Source organism: Sinohyriopsis cumingii, chromosome 6 (genome assembly GCF_028554795.1).
Source record: "Sinohyriopsis cumingii isolate HCF-2022 chromosome 6, ASM2855479v2, whole genome shotgun sequence".
NCBI classification, from domain to species: domain Eukaryota; kingdom Metazoa; phylum Mollusca; class Bivalvia; order Unionida; family Unionidae; genus Sinohyriopsis; species Sinohyriopsis cumingii.
This window is the reverse complement of record NC_142966.1, coordinates 124,348,471-124,365,530: the sequence shown is the minus strand read 5'-3', so window position 1 is coordinate 124,365,530 and position 17,060 is coordinate 124,348,471. Positions and strand designations below refer to the sequence as shown.

At 36.4% G+C, this 17,060-nt stretch overlaps 1 protein-coding gene across 6 annotated transcripts in view; it reads left to right on the top strand.

Annotated features, from left to right (window-relative positions):
• Positions 1–17,060, top strand: part of LOC149797883 (palmitoyltransferase ZDHHC15B-like) — a 78,072-nt gene that overhangs the window by 46,170 nt on the left and 14,842 nt on the right. For 3 of the 6 annotated variants that reach the window (XR_016421910.1, XM_089962913.1, XM_089962910.1), the window contains one exon: positions 11,359–11,421. The exons of the other annotated variants lie outside the window; for them this stretch is intronic. Coding sequence is in view for 2 of the 3 variants with exons in the window: in XM_089962913.1 (XP_089819039.1) it covers positions 11,359–11,414 (56 nt within the window). In the remaining variant the exon portion in view is untranslated. The remainder of the gene's footprint in view (positions 1–11,358; positions 11,422–17,060) is intronic. 6 annotated transcript variants of the gene reach the window in all.

Genomic DNA, 17,060 nt, shown 5'->3' with positions numbered 1-17,060 from the left:
GAAGTAAACAAATTGTTCCGTGTGTCATGTTGTCCAATTTTAGTAGGATTATTATAACTTTTGAACTAACAGTGCTAGAAACTTCAGATTTGGACCAAAATACTAGAAATTGAATTATCTTTATTTTATTCGCGTATTATTAGGAGCATTTCATTAATTTTCATGGACAAAAGATTCACTGAAAATCTTCAGTTTTTAAATTTGTTTTTTTCTTTCAAGTCATATTTCAAAATACAGTTGTGAGCATGTACATTGGTAAATGATAACAGAACATATATCACTGTGTTGCAAATTTTATTACCTTTTCAGAGATATTTAGCTTTATATACTTTATAAAACAAATAACATTGTTACAACATTTTTAGTAAACATGCTGCTGTATGATGCTCTGTTTTACCACAGTGTTATTAGAATTGCTTCTCAGGAATCAGGCACTGCAGTTGAAATTGGTAAACAGGATAAAATGGGTTAACCGTATTTCTCCACCTCATAGTAGGTCACTGTTTTATAAGGCCACGTTTGCATTGTACAAGAGATAGTCTTTCAAGAGGGGGACCACTGTATGCATATAAACGTGCACATGTGTGGGCATACTGTATTTACACATATTTGGTGATCATGGAACAGTGAACTAGGTACATTTGGTTCTGCCATCACATAGTTTGCAAGCATAATTCGTTTGTTCTTACTTAATTGAAAATATAGCAAACAGTATTAATCCTGATCTGACACTGAATCATGCCACTGCAGATTAGTGTCAGACTCCATGCTGCTTGCAGTTGTTTGTATGCTGTACATGGATAAATACAGAACACCTGATCACATACTCAAATTTTCACTAAGAACACTAGTGTTGTGTACACTGTACAGTCTCTGGTAACTCATTATCCCCATGTTTTTGCATCATGAGGTAGTAACTTTGTTCCAGGAGCTGTGGAATCATCACAGTTCATAATAGGCCAGAGTGGGAGCTATTACAGAAAAGGGGAAAGATGTGGCTTTATAAAGATTCTACACATCTAAAAAAATACATATGCGAAAACATAATTTTTGTTGGCAATAATCTTCCAATTCGGGAACCATTGTTTGTATCCAGATTTTAGGCACTATATTGTTATAAAATAGACCAGTCATAATCGCATTGACAGATGAACCTTTCAGAAAGGTTGGGTGTGCTTGAGATCAAAAGGGGTCCTCAAAGTGAAATTTGTGGGTCAGATATGCACCCCCTCCCAATTCACCCATATGCTCATGAGTGGGCAAAAGAGCCACCAGAAAACGTCATTTACACAAATAAGCATCTGGTAATATGAAAGTTGCCTTGAATCAGATGTACTTGAATTTAGGTGGAAGTAACAGGAAAAATGTCTTCTAATCCAGTCTCACATGAAAATGAAAAAAATATGGATATAATGAGTTAATTAAGGAGGAGTGAATCTGACTGACATGATTAAATTTTAATATTTATTGCTTATTTGATTGTTTGTGCATTAACACTACTTAAGATTAAAAAACATTCATTTTTTGACAGTTTGTAAGAAAATTCTGGAAAAAAACCCATTAACTGAATCCCAGAATGCCATGTTTTTGTGCTGTGAGATAGCATCTGTGACATAGTAATAATTTATAATATCCTGAAGTGGGTGGTATTAGAGAAAAGGGGATAGATATACTTAAGAATGATACCAAGTAATGTAGAATTTATGCTACTGTTAAAAAAGTGCAGGAGGAAGAAAAATTTAAACCAAATTTTTTTGGGGGCAAAACTTTTCTGGATCTGGAACTGGAGTTTGTATCTGGATTTTGGACTAATTAGATCTAAAGCGAAGCAGTAGAGATGGCACATGAAGAGATTCTTTGCAAAGATAGTGTGAGCTTGTGCTTTAGAGAAATAAAGAGTCTGGATTAAAAAATCATCTATCTGAGTCAAATTTTTACATATATGCATATGCATGCACAAAGTAACAGTCAAAAACAACTTTTACACATTCAAGCATCTGAGCCAAATATTTACATATATGCATATGCATGCACAAAATAACAATCAAAACAACTTTAAACATTCAAGCATCTGAGTCAGATTTTTACATATATGCATATGCATGAGCAAAATAACAGTCAAAAACAACTTTTACACATTCAAGCATCTGAGTCAGATTTTTACATATATGCATATGCATGCACAAAATAACAATCAAAACAACTTTACACATTCAAGCATCTGAGTCAGATTTTTACATATATGCATATACATGAGCAAAATAACAATCAAAAACAACTTTTACACATTCAAGCATCTGAGTCAGATTTTTACATATATGCATATACATGAGCAAAATAACAATCAAAAACAACTTTTACAATTCAAGCATCTGAGTCAGATTTTTACATATATGCATATGCATGCACAAAATAACAATCAAAACAACTTTACACATTCAAGCATCTGGTAATATAAAAGTTTTATGTATCAGATGTGCATGGATTTAGCCAGAAGTAATAAGAAAAAAGAGTCACCTACTCCAGTTCCAGGTGAGAAAAATAATATCATAGGTCAATGAGTTATAAGGCTTTCAGTCTATATACTGTATCATCACAAATTTTCATGGGTTACCAATTTTTGTGGATTTCATTGTTGCCCTGCACAAAAGATTTAAAGACCCAATGAAAAATTTGCCACAAATGATAAAGAAGCCCACCATCTCCTCTATTTTACTGTGTTTCATTCCTAGAAAGAAATAATAGGAAATTTTATTATAAATGAAAATTTGATTTAACATTCATTCAATTTAATTCTTCATTCAAGTAAAAATGTTGTCAAAAAATGTAAATCCTAATGTTAGCACGTCTTGTTTTATCCATGCATGCTTAATCCGAAGAAATGTGTGACTGTAAAACACTAAAACTCATGCTTGAAGAACAGTTACTAATCACTGTATATACACTAATTACCGCCGAGTAATGAAGCTCACAGCTCACTGATTTTCAAAACAAAACCACTGAATCAACATTATCCTTATGTTGGCTGGTACACAGAAATGTTTGTCAGGTAAATCATCCTGAAATTATTGTTTCAGACAAGGCCAGCATTCTCAAAGCCATGGATAATTCAGTACAATCGTTCACACCTTTTTGTTACGTGAGCTGCAATTATCCTTTCAGCAAACAATCTGCTTCATTGTTTTAAGGAATGTCTAGTCAACATCAACAGTTGGTTCATACATGATGCAGGACAAAGGAGTGGTTCCATTGTCTTTCAGTTTAGTATTCTCACATTTCATTGGGTTCTGAACACATCCAATATTGACACTGCTTGCTAATTGCCTTGAGCAAGTGGTAGTTGGTTAAGTGTTTGGTTCACACGTGGAGTGATGACATATTCCATATGGATGGGGATCTGAGTTGATTTTTACCACTCTTAATCTTTTGTGCATGATCATCAAAAAGTAATTGGTGGTGCAACTTTATGAACATTATTTTGAGGAAAAGATCATATACATGTACTTTCATAACTGATAAGTAGCTTAGTGTTTGGTGGCTATGTCGGCTTCCTTTGTGATTTATCTTGACAGGTGTTTTGAATTTTTTATAGTTTTGGTTGTACTGTTTTAACCATTGAAGCAGGTGTTATTTGTTGTCCTCATTGTTTTGTTCTTTGGTATTCTTCATTTGAGGTATTTGTTGAGGTTAATCCATCATATTAAATACCTACATATATACAAACTTGGACAAACAAACTCTGAATTAAAGTACCATGAAAATGACTTTTTTCCTTAAAACTGTGAAAATTCAGACAGATGAAAATAAATGGTAATATAGATGGTATATTTATACACAACAAAACACAGATCCAGTTAAAGTTTTTATTTATAATTATACTGTTTGCCAAAGAAGGACTATCTGCTGCTACTTATGAAACTGTTTTGTTCATTCTGTCAGTGAGTGATTCAGCGGCTACTGAATGGCACAACATGGTTGTACAGAGGTCACAGCTGGTCTGTGAAACTCCCTGACAGAATGTTATGGATAACCCTTGAGTAAAGTTTCTTCAGCAGAAACTGAAGGAGCCCAGCGAAGACTGGGCTGTCCAACGAAGGTTGGGATGACAGCGGCAGCTGTGTGGACTTAACTCAATGGTATAGTTTGAATACACCATATAGTGCTGACATTAGATTCTTGGGTGAATAAATAGAATGGAATAAAGTGAATGCCCTAAGGCGACTGCTTATTTAGGGTGAGCAACCTGCAGCAGCAGACACTCCCATGTCCATTGAACATTGTAGGCGTTGAGGTGGGGATGGAGGCGGGTTTTGACCGAAATATGCGTGCTGTTGCTATCAGCTCCAAACTAGAACAGACAGTTGAAACAAAGGATGCTGCACATGACAGCTGGGACTGTTTTGATTGGCTGGCATGTGATGTATTAATACATCTCATGCATGTTAATGTGGACTATTTGCAAGAATGGTAGTGAGTGGGTCACCTATTGCTGTTTATAAACTATGCTTAAGTAAGCACTTAAGTGACAATTTATATACAACAAAACACAGATACAGTTAAAGTTTTTATTTATAATTATACTGTTTGCCAAGGAAGACTATCTGCTGCTACTTATGAAACTGTTTTGTTCATTCTGTCAGTGAGTGATTCAGCGGCTACTGAATGGCACAACGTGGTTGTACAGAGGTCACAGCTGGTCTGTGAAACTCCCTGACAAAATGTTATGGATAACCCTTGAGTAAAGTTTCTTCAGCAGAAACTGAAGGAGCCCAGTGAAGACTGGGCTGTCCAACGAAGGTTGGGATGACAGCGGCAGCTGTGTGGACTTCACTCACTGGTTTAGTTTGAATACACCATATAGTGCTGACATTAGATTTTTGGGTGAATAAACAGAATGGAATGAAGTGAATGCCCTAAGGCGACTGCTTATTTAGGGTGAGCAACCTGCAGCAGCAGACACTCCCGTGTCCATTGAACACTGTAGGCATTGAGGTGGGGATGGTGGCGGGTTTTGACCGAAATATGCATGCTGTCGCTATCAGCTCCAAACTAGAACAGACAATTGAAACAAAGGATGCTGCACATGACAGCTGGGACTGTTTCGATTGGCTGGCATGTAATGTATTAATACATCTCATGCATGTTAATATGGACTATTTGCAAGAATGGTAGTGAGTGGGTCACCTATTGCTGTGTATAAACTATGCTTAAGTAAGCACTTAAGTGACAATTTATACACAACAAAACACAGATCCAGTTAAAGTTTTTATTTATAATTATACTGTTTGCCAAGGAAGACTATCTGCTGCTACTTATGAAACTGTTTTGTTCATTCTGTCAGTGAGTGATTCAGTGGCTACTGAATGACACAACGTGGTTGTACAGAGGTCACAGCTGGTCTGTGAAACTCCCTGACAGAATGTTATGGATAACCCTTGAGTAAAGTTTCTTCAGTGGAAACTGAAGGAGCCCAGCGAAGACTGGGCTGTCCAATGAAGGTTGGGATGACAGCGGCAGCTGTGTGGACTTCACTCAGTGGTTTAGTTTGAATATACCATATAGTGCTGACATTAGATTCTTGGGTGAATAAACAGAATGGAATGAAGTGAATGCCCAAAGAAAACATATGTGCAGCAGATGTTGTCCCCCAAGAATTAATAGTTGGGAAGCCTTCAGTGTTCAAAGAAGAAAAAAAATGTTTATACAACATGTGCATATCAACAATAATGAAAAAGAAAGATATACAAGCATATATCAGTCTATGAATTATGATAAATGTCAAAAATGTCTTGGAATGGTTCCATGCGTGTCTTGGAATATGGTAAAGATGTGGGAATTTGAGAATGGAAACGACTAAGTTACCACATCCAATTCCAAGAGAAGCAAGATGATCACATCCATGAAATGGGTAGAAGAATTCCATAGAATGCTATAACACTTCCAGTAATAAAGAAACTGAAAGCATGTATGGCTATGAAAAATATGGATATGCACAAGTGCCACACAAAGATCACTGGTATCACACGCGTGCAGAACTCCACACATAATGGATAGGCACAAGTGCCACGCAAATGACACTGGTATCACATGCGTGCAGAACTCCTAACACAATGAATACAGAAACATAATGAACCACTATGTAAAACTGGAGCCCCAGCAATTACATCACATGGTACTGTAGCAATGAACTGGATCCAGAAACACACATCCAGGATGGAAAAAACAGTGTCAGTGTGAGACCTTCCATCCCTGTAGGTTGAATGCAGCATGATCATGGTCACTGTGTATTACTATCCGCATCAGTTGCCATGGCCCTCTGCGCTGCCCGAATAGTACCCGGGGGTGTGTGAATGTATCTTGTGTAACAATTCAAAGATCACCAGCAATGAACTTTGATTATATGGTCTTCCAGCCGGGCCGCTGCCGCTGAAGTAGCTGCACCTATACGGAATGAATGGCCACTATACTGGGAAGTGTCCAGTCCCATCTTACAGTAGACAAGTCGCATTTGATTAAGGAACACAACTTTTGATAATGCTTGACCTGTAGTCGTAATGAAAAGTGGGGCATATAGCTGAGGTGATGAACGTCTCCTGAATTGCATGAAAGTCTTCAGAGCAGAATATGGACATATAGCATGACCTGTGGAATGTAACTGAATGATCACACCCCTACGAAATGGGTCTGTTTTTGATGATTTTAATTTCAGGAAAGCAGTTTCTAGGTGGAAGTGCACATCGCCTACGCAGAGATGAATGGTTGGATTGAAGGAATCCTGAATAGTGAATTCCGCACATCTAAAAAATATGAAGAAAGCAACTATGCAGACAGTCAACAACAACAAATCTGTGTGTGTCAAATACACCTCCTCGCAGAATGTGCAAATGCTTGTCAAGATGTTGTATGTAATAGGCTTGCGCAGTTTTGCAGATGAACCTTGGGTTTTTTTGATGGCCTTTAGGATGGTGGCAAGACGCATCATATTATTTCTGTCTCTGGTGAATGGCGATTGCCTACCAGCCTGCATGTACTTGAACCTAATGCCACAGAGGTACAATTTTGTTGTAGAATGCTTTAAGTTGAGCACTCTTGTGCAATGTGTCACAAAGTATATTAAGGTGTTCGCCGTAATATCTGGCAAAAGTTGCATGCTTGAGGCAAAGCCACACATCATCATGAAGGTCCTAAAAACGTTGAATGCAGTGTTATAGGCGATTTGTGTAGCGGGACTCAAGGCCTGGTTCCATAACAAGTTTACCTCTTTATCCAGGTCCATAAGACCTCCTAGGGCGGGGGGCATTTGCAGGGTTGCAGATCTGCATCCGGAGCCAGTGCATGAAATTTCTGAAATTGAAGGCGGGACAAGGCATCAGCTTTAGTATTGATAATTCCTGGAATGTGTTTGGCAGAAAAATGAAAGTTACAAGAAGCCTCACACCATGTAAGTTTACGCATTAATTTCATTATATGCATACATTTTGATCTCCCTTTTTTGAGTATATTCACTGTGGCCATATTATCGCATGTAAATATTATGCGTTTGCCTGCCCATTCTGCACCCCAAATAATGGCAGCCACAACAATAGGATACAACTCCCTGAATGCCATAGAGAAATCATCCTCCACAGAAAAAAGCATTTGAAGATCATCTGACCATGCAGCTGCAAACCAGTGAGTTTTGAAATAACCCCCATACCCTACTTTTGATGAAGCATCTGTGCATAATTCAAAATCGTCCGATGTAGTGGACTGATTATCAAGAAACACAGAAACTCCATTCCATGAAGCTAAAAATTGGTGCCACATGTATAGTTCCTCTCTCCACTTTACGCAGAATAAGTGCCATTGTGAAGGTGCAATGGGAATCTGTTTGAAAGCGTCTAAAATGTCAGTTTTGCACATAATAGATCCCTTCCCATAACTCTGAATAATTCGAATGGCATCATCAATCTTGACGTAGCTTAGGGAGCATCTATCATTGTCAATAAGTTCATTGATACTTGTATGCGCATGATCACCATGGGGAAAGGACAGGTCAATGATAAGTCTCTTCTTTTTTGAATATTTTCCTTCTGCGATGCCGATAGGACTGACTCTGTATTCTTGATATGGTGGAGATAGGAAAGGGCCAAACATGAAACCTTTGGTACATTCCTTTGCCAATAACTGATCAACAATATATGGTTGTTTAGAAGCAGAAAGCAAGTTTTTGCACTTTTTTGTAGGCAAGTGAGTTTTTTGCACCATTGTGTCAAAACCATGTTTCAGACTGGAAGACAAATATATAACTAAGTTCTCATCTGGATGATTACGGAGTTCATGCTGCAGTCTGTTAATATCAATGGGGGTGGAAGCATGTGGCGAGAAAGTAGGTCAGATTTGTTGCATTTTATCTGGTGCTGATTTACGATGGGTATTGATATTACGTGTACCCGTGCTGGAATAACTTTGTAATGTATTGTTTGGGCATGCAGCTGCCCCATGCGTTTTGGCCCTGCACTGAATGCAGATATGCAAGAACTGGCAATTAGTACGTTGGCAACCGCATACGGAATTAAAATTGTTACAAAGTTCTTTTCCATCCATCATCTGTCTAGGCCGACCGTACTTGTCAATATCCATTTCTTTTCTGTTGGCTATGTTTACTATGGGCATGGCCGTGCACTTTTGTTGTGGGCAAAAATCGGTTGAGTGAGCGAATGAATTGCATGTTTCGACCGAAACATGCGTGCTATCGCTATCAGCTCCAAACTAGAACAGACAGTTGAAACAAAGGACGCTGCACAAGACAGCTGGGACTGTTTTGATTGGCTGGCATGTGATGTATTAATACATCTCATGCATGTTAATGCGGACTATTTGCAAGAATGGTAGTGAGTGGGTCACCTATTGCTGTGTATAAACTATGCTTAAGTAAGCACTTAAGCGACAATATACTGCATTTCCTGGAAATACAGTACATTTATTAATTGTAAATTTCAAAATGCCTTAATTGGCAAGAACTTTTCTTCATGATATTTTGTCACAGATTTTACCTAAATTGTCCTAGTTGAATAAAAAGTTATTGATTAAAAAGATATAGTTCACAGCTATCCAGTATTGCAGTGTTTGGGCTAGACAGTCACTCTCTACAAAAATAGTTAATATGACTATCGAGAAATTAAGTCCATTTCTTTGTTTGGGATAAGTGATTGGTTGAAAAATTGACAGGTCTTTTGAACTTCATTGCAATGACTTTTGCTAAATGTATATTTTGCCAGATTAATTCCAGTCCATTAGAACAATGTAGAAAAAGAAACACAACTCAGCTGTCCATACACAGAGCATGGCAATCCATGTAGACTGGTATTCAAAAATAGTCTATGCTGTCTTATAACTGTAAATAGAGTATATATTGAACTGTTACTTTAGACTCCGAAGACATCAATTATGAAATTATTTTCTATAATGAACAACCTTTAAAAGAACAGTGCATATGCAACAGATATTATTTATCATTGTTAGGAAACGATTGAAACACAAGATGGCTCCAAATTTTCATTTCATAGTGAGACCTGTTCTTATGGGGTTTTTTAAGCAAAATTAAATCCAGATTGCACTTTCAGAGGAAATGCAGCTATAATTACCTGCAGTTTTATCTGGTTAATTTTGTAAGACCCAATTTACTGCTCTGGTGGCCTAGTTTTTAGAGCATCTGCCTCGGATGCGGGAGGTCAAGGGTTCGATCCATGGCCAAGTCATACCAAATACTTACAAAATTGGTACTAACAGCTGCCTCACTTGGCGCTCAGCATTAAGAGGTTAGTGTTAGGACTGTTCAGCCTGGTGTTAGGATAATGTGACTGGGTGGGACATCATGCTACATGTCTGCGGCATGATGCCCCAGTGCTGGACATCACTATAAACTGCCACACTGCAGACATCGTAGCGATATGACTGAAAAATTGTTAAAGCTACATTAAAAATAAAAATAAAAAAACACACATAAGACCCAATTTGCTTTTTAATCAATTTTTTTAATTACTAACAAGTACCCCTGATTATATTTCTGAAAGCTTTAGGATGACAATTTATATACATGGCAGAAACAAATTTAGTTTACAATCACATTACCATGGTAAATCATTCAAAACTTCCCCAGGCCTGTATCATAGACAGTTTTGTGAGGACATGCATCCTGGAAATCTGTACTGTCAAGTATCGTAGACTTCTGTGAGTACAAGCATCCTAGATATCTGTATTGTCAAGTATCATAGACCTTTGTGAGGACAAGCATCCTAGAAGTCTGTACTGTCAAGTATCATAGACTTTTATGAGTACAGTCATCCTCGAAATCTGTAATGTCAAGCATCATAGACTGTTTTGTGAGGACATGCATCGAAGAAGTCTGTATTGTCAAGTATTATAGAATATTTTGTGAGGACATGCATCCTAGAAGTCTGTACTTTCAAGTATTATAGACTGTTTTGTGAGGACATGCATCCTATAAGTATGTATTTTCAAGTATTATAGACTGTTTTGTGAGGACATGCATCCTAGAAGTCTGTATTGTCAATTATTATAGACTGTTTTGTGAGGACATGCATCCTAGAAGTCTGTATTGTCAAGTATTATAGACTGTATATCTCTCTTGGCTATTTGAACTACAGTAATTACACTGGCATAAAGTTGCACAATCATTTGCAAGTATTTTGTGTTTTAAAATATTTATGAAATTCAGCTTTTTTTAGTGTGTCACATGAATGTACTCTAGATTTTTAAGTTATTAACCCATCACATTCTTCCAAACACATACCAGATTTAAGTTGATGTGGTTATCAGCAGTAAATTAAACTCTCTGCATTATCAGTTTCAGAAAATTGTGGTAGGGTGATATTGGTATTCAGTATTGAAACAGGTCTGACATGGCATGGGCTTAGTAACCAAATTCTGCACCTGCTTGGGACAAATTGACAGGCAAATGTGGAAGCTATTCAGGAACTTCGTGTTTCTTTCATGAGACTTGAAATTGGAGGGCCAAACAGTGCTATACAAACCATTCTGTGTTGTTGTTGACAGAGTATGCAAATGAGAAACTTTGGTAATCATGTGATTTAAAAAAGAAGATGCAATGTTCAGTAAAATTCTCAGTAAAGCATTCAAGCCAATATTGCACTAGTCTGTGCTGCACACTGCATAGACTCACATCTGCCATTGTATCACATGTCCAAGTCAGCTGCACTGTTTGTTCTTCTGATTTCAAGAGAAAAAGTACTCTTTTATGGTACACATAATGTAGCACAAATGGCACATATGAGTGTATGTACACAGTACATAAGTTATTTTGGTGTTACAGCTTTAATTTACCATTGATTTCAGATTCCAATCTGATGTCTACCTCTAGTCAACAGTTAGTTAATCAGCTTGAAGAGTAAAAGCAGGGTATACTTGACTGTTCATTAAATTATATTTATGAATATAAACATTTTACAAAACAGTATTGAAATCATTAATAAAGTATTTCAAATTAACTGTTTTCCATTGCATCTGATATGCACAGATCCATATCTAGCATTGTATAATGCACTCTTTCTGGGAGATCTGGGTCTTTGCAGTTTGTCAGGAGTTACCTTTAGAACAAACAGCATTGACCATGATCTGCCAGCACATTATTTGATGGTAGATCCAGGCCTGTCATTTGCATTTGGACTCAAGTTGTGAGTACATAGGGTACCACACAGTTTATTTCATTGCTATATGTTTGAGGTTCCAACTATGACCAAGCCTTATTATATCTTTAGGTACTAACTATAACCAAGCCTTATTATATCTTGAGGTACTAACTATGACCAAGCCTTATGTTATGTTTGAGGTACTAACTATGACCAGGCCTTATTATATCTTAAGGTACTAACTATAACCAAGCCTTATTATATCTTGAGGTACTAACTATGACCAAGCCTTATTATATCTTGAGGTACTAACTATGACCAAGCCTTATTATGTTTGAGGTACTAACTACAACCAAGCCTTATGATATGTTCGAGGTACTAACTATGACCAAGCCTTATTATATCTTGAGGTACTAGCTATGACCAAGCCTTATTATATGTTTGAGGTACTATGACCAAGCCTTATTATGTTTGAGGTACTATGACCATGCCTTATGATATGTTTGAGGTACTAACTATGACCAAGCCTTATTATATCTTGAGGTACTAACTATGACCAAGCCTTATTATATGTTTGAGGTACTAACTATGACCAAGCCAGGTACTAACTATGACCAAGCCTTATTATATGTTGAGGTACTAACTATGACCAAGCCTTATATCTTGAGGTACTAACTATGACCAAGCCAGGTACTAACTATGACCAAGCCTTATTATATCTTGAGGTACTAACTATGACCAAGCCTTATTATATCTTGAGTTACTATGACCAAGCCTTATTATATCTTGAGGTACTATCAAAAAGTCTTACTATATCCCGAGGTACAGTAACAAATCCATACTATATCTTGAGGTACTAACAACGACAAATCCATTCTTTATCTGGAGGTACTATGATAAATCCTTACTAATATTGAGGTACTAACTATGACAAATCTGTATGATGTGATGTACTAGCTATGACATATCCTTACTACATGTTGATGTACTGTGACAAAAATGTATGCTATAAACTTGAGGTACTCTCTCAAATCCTTGCAATAACCTTGAGGTACTATGTCAATTCCTTACCACATCTTGAGGTACTGTGACAAATCCTTGCAATAACCTTGAGGTACTATGTCAAATCCTTACCACATCTTGAGGTACTGTGACAAATCCTTGCTTTAACCTTAAGGTACTACTCAAATCCTCTCTATATCTTGAGGTACTAGTATGACAAATCCTTACTTTGTCTTGAGGTACTGTGACAAATCCTTGCTATAACCTTGAGGTACTAGCTATGAGGAATCCTTACTATATGCTTGAGGTGCTAACAGTTGACATTAGTTTGATGATTCTTTTTACAAGTGGAAATGTCTTTCTATGCAAGATTTAAACAAAAAAATTGAAAGAAAAGCACAATCCATATTACATCCACTGTAATTGTTTCTCATTACTTGAAATGAGATGTTTCAATACTGTTATGCAAATGATTTATGTCTGCTCAGCCATTTTTATTGTGCATGCATAGGATAGTGGAGACAAAGATATCACACGTTTCTAATGGCATTGTCATGTGTAAATTTCCATTGGTCACTACATAATTTCATAAAACATTGATTACATTTCTACTTTTCATTTAATTTAATATCTGTGATTCTGTTGTTTCTGAATATTGACAAGTACATTAATGAAAAGCAGATCACAATGACACACTTTTCTGGCATGACAGATGCGTGTATTAGACAATGACAGAGCGGGCAAGACAGAGCATTCCATGTCATTATTGTTGTATTCTATTTACCTTGCATGTATTATTTTGTTGTCTTAGTGTCTGTCAAGTTAATATGTTTGAGAAAGTATATAAACATATCTAACACACATCTAGATGTAGATTTGGGATTTGTATTGTTTTGCATTCAGAAGCAAATGAATCAGAGGGTTCTTGTCAGTACTGTTGGCAATGTGTTGGCTTGGCAACATAATATAACATTAAGTATTACATTCAGCTTTCATGACTAAGTTTTAGGCTACGTTTTTCCAAGTTGAACTTGACAATTAACAGAAAATGGCTTCATTGTGTAGGTAGTAGCAGCCTTCTATCACTCGAAAGCATAAGTTAATGATAATTTATATTTTTAGCTTACTGACCATAATAATGAGATCTTGAGTGAGTTTAATTTCTAGTTGCATTTACTGTTATTGGTGATAAGTTTGAACAGTAAATGTCACCTGTTACCATCCATAAAGACTGCTTTGGTCACCAAGTGGTTAGAGCATCTGCCTCAGATGTGGTAAGTTGTAGGTTCAAACCCTGGCAGAGTCATGCCAAAGACTTATAAAAATGGTCCTAACAGGTGCCTTGCTAGGCACTCAGCATTAACAGGTTAGTTTTAGGACTGGTCGGCCTGGTGTCAGGATAATGTGACTGGGTGGGATATCATGCTACATGTGGCATGATGTCTTAGTGTTAGACATCACTATAAACTCCCACACTGCAGGCATATGACTGATTTTATTTTAAAGCTACTTTAAAATTTCAAATCACACACACACACACCATCCCTAAATGATTTAATTACTTTACTATCAGAGTTATGGCCCCTTTATGTCCATCTTCTCCAAACTTCAATTTTCCAACAGAAGTTCTTATGTATAAAGCACTGGCATACAAAATACAAACTGCAGTAATTGCAGTCCTTTTGTGATGCACACATCACATATAGTTTAATATTTTTGGAGTCAGTTTTCATTGTTTTTTTAAAAATTAACATTTTAGTTAGTAATTCAATTTTCTGAGATATGACAAAAATTAAAAGTTAATTCACAGGAGTTTCTTTAGACCAAAAGTACATTTTTATTCAGTATTTCATAATATTTTTAGCTTGATTAGTCATAAACTAGGAGAGCATATGGGTTGGTCTTTTGTTTGTTGTCTGTCCATTGGTCAGTGTGACTGGTCATAAACTAGGTAAGCGCATGGGTTGGTGTTTTGTTTGTTTTCTTTCCATTGGTCAGTGCTAGTTAGTTATTGCCACTCCTACTAATCTAATATGAGGATAGCCATGAAACTTTACACACATTCATCCTATGGTCTAGTTGGTCCTAAATGAAAATGGTGCTGCTTAAAAATTCAGTATGGCCACAACAGCTGCCATCTTGGAAATCTTGTCACTACTTCTACAGAATGGATGGACAAATCAGCATAGAGTTTTATATCGAGTTAGTCCTAAATGAAAATGATGTCAAATATGGCCACCACTGCAGCCAAATTGAAACTCTTGTTATTGCTACTTGTTCCGAACAGAAAGTCATATTGACATGGGTTTTTTAACACTTTTGCGTCTAGATGATCCTAAATGGATCTGATCTGACACCTGGTATGGCCACCACAGCAGCTATCCTTAAAATCATATCACTACTCCTCCTAAATGGTTCTGGTTTGACACCCAGTATGGCCACCACAGCAGCTATCCTTAAAGTCATATCACTCCTAAATGGATCATCATATTAGCATGGAGTTTTCACTGTAAGAGTTTTTATGGTTTTGATCTGATGTCCAATGTGTCCACCACAGAGCATCTTGAAAATTTGTGTTATTGCTACTCCACCTGAACAGAAAAATTCATATTGACAATGGAGTTTCACCAAAGGCTTCTTGTGATGTACAGTTGGTCCTAAATGAAAATGGTGCAACTTGCACATTCAGTATGGGTTCCAGAGTGGCCATCTTGTTATTGCTACTCATGAAAGTATGGTCATATCAGCGTAACTATCAGCATAAATATAAGCATATCTACAAGCATAACTACAAGCATAACTATAACTAAAAGACTTCATGTGATAACTAGTTGGTCCTAAATGATAACGGTCCTGTTCAGCCATCTAGTATGACCATCTTGAAAATCTTGTTATCTATACTTATCATAATGGACATATTAAACTGGTGTTTTAACTGAAGGACTTCTTATGATGTCCAGTTATTCATAAATAATAATGCTGCTGATCTGACCTCCAGTCTTGCTGCCACAAGTTCCATGTTGAAAATCTTTTACTACTTCACCTTGATGACTGGTGATGTTAACGTAGTGCTAAGTAAAAATGGTTCTGATCTGATATCCAGTATGGCCACAGCCACCGCCATTATAAATTTTTTGTTATTGTTAATCCTCCAAGACAGAAATTCATATCAGCATGGGGTTTTCACTAATAAACATTTTAGATGTCATGTTAGGCCCAAATTAAAATGGTTCTGATTTGATGTCCACCATGGTGGCCATCTTGAAAATCTTGTTATAGCTAATATTAAATGGAAGGTCATTTAGACATGGGGTTTTCATAAGAAGATCTCATTTGGTTACTAGTTGGTCCTAATGAAAATGATGCAAATTGATCACAGTGTGGTCACCATGGTGGCCAGTTGAAAATATTATTTCTACTCCTCCCAAATTGATGGCAATTATCAACATTGGGTTTTCACCAATAGAGTATGATACCTTGTTGGTCCCAAATGAAAATGGTGCCATTCATACATCCAGTATGGCTGTAAAGATGGTCACCTTCAAAATGTTGTCATTTCTCCCCCTAAATTGATGGTAATAATGACATAGGGTTTTCACCAAAAGACTTCTAATGATTCTACCTGGTCATAAATAAAAAATGGTGCCAATCTGACTTTCAATATGTTTTTCTCATTGGTCAAACTCATTATAGGAGTATAAATGTTGCCTTTATTTGAGATGATTTATCATTGCAGTTATTGTTCTAAATTTCATTATGTAGAACATGTTGTATGCAATAAGGAATCTGTTATGCATGTCAGCTGATTCACCATAATGCCTGATGCATGCATGTATTGATATAATGTGCTTTCAGCTATTAGTGGATGTGCTTATAATCTACTTAAAACTAATTTTCAATGATTTAAAAACTTCAGCTTGTCAGCTACATAGTATGTATACTTCAACTTGTCAGCTACATAGTATTTATACTTCAACTTGTCAATACATGGTATTTATACTTCATCTTTTCAATACATGGTATTTATACTTCAACTTGTGATGTACATATATTTACACTTCACTTTGTCAGGTACATAGTATTTATACTTCAACTTGTCAATACATGGTATTTATACTTCATCTTTTCAATACATGGTATTTATACTTCAACTTGTGATGTACATATATTTATACTTCAACTTGTCAGGTACATAGTATTTATACTTCAACTTGTCAGCTACATACTATAGTATCTATACTTTAACTTTTCAGGTATATATATTTGTACTTCAGCTTGTTGACTACATAGTATTTATACTTCAGCTTGTCAGTTATATAATATTTATACTTCAACTTGTCAGCTACATAGTATCTATACTTCAACTTGTCAGCTACATATATTTGTACTTCAGCTTGTCAACTACCT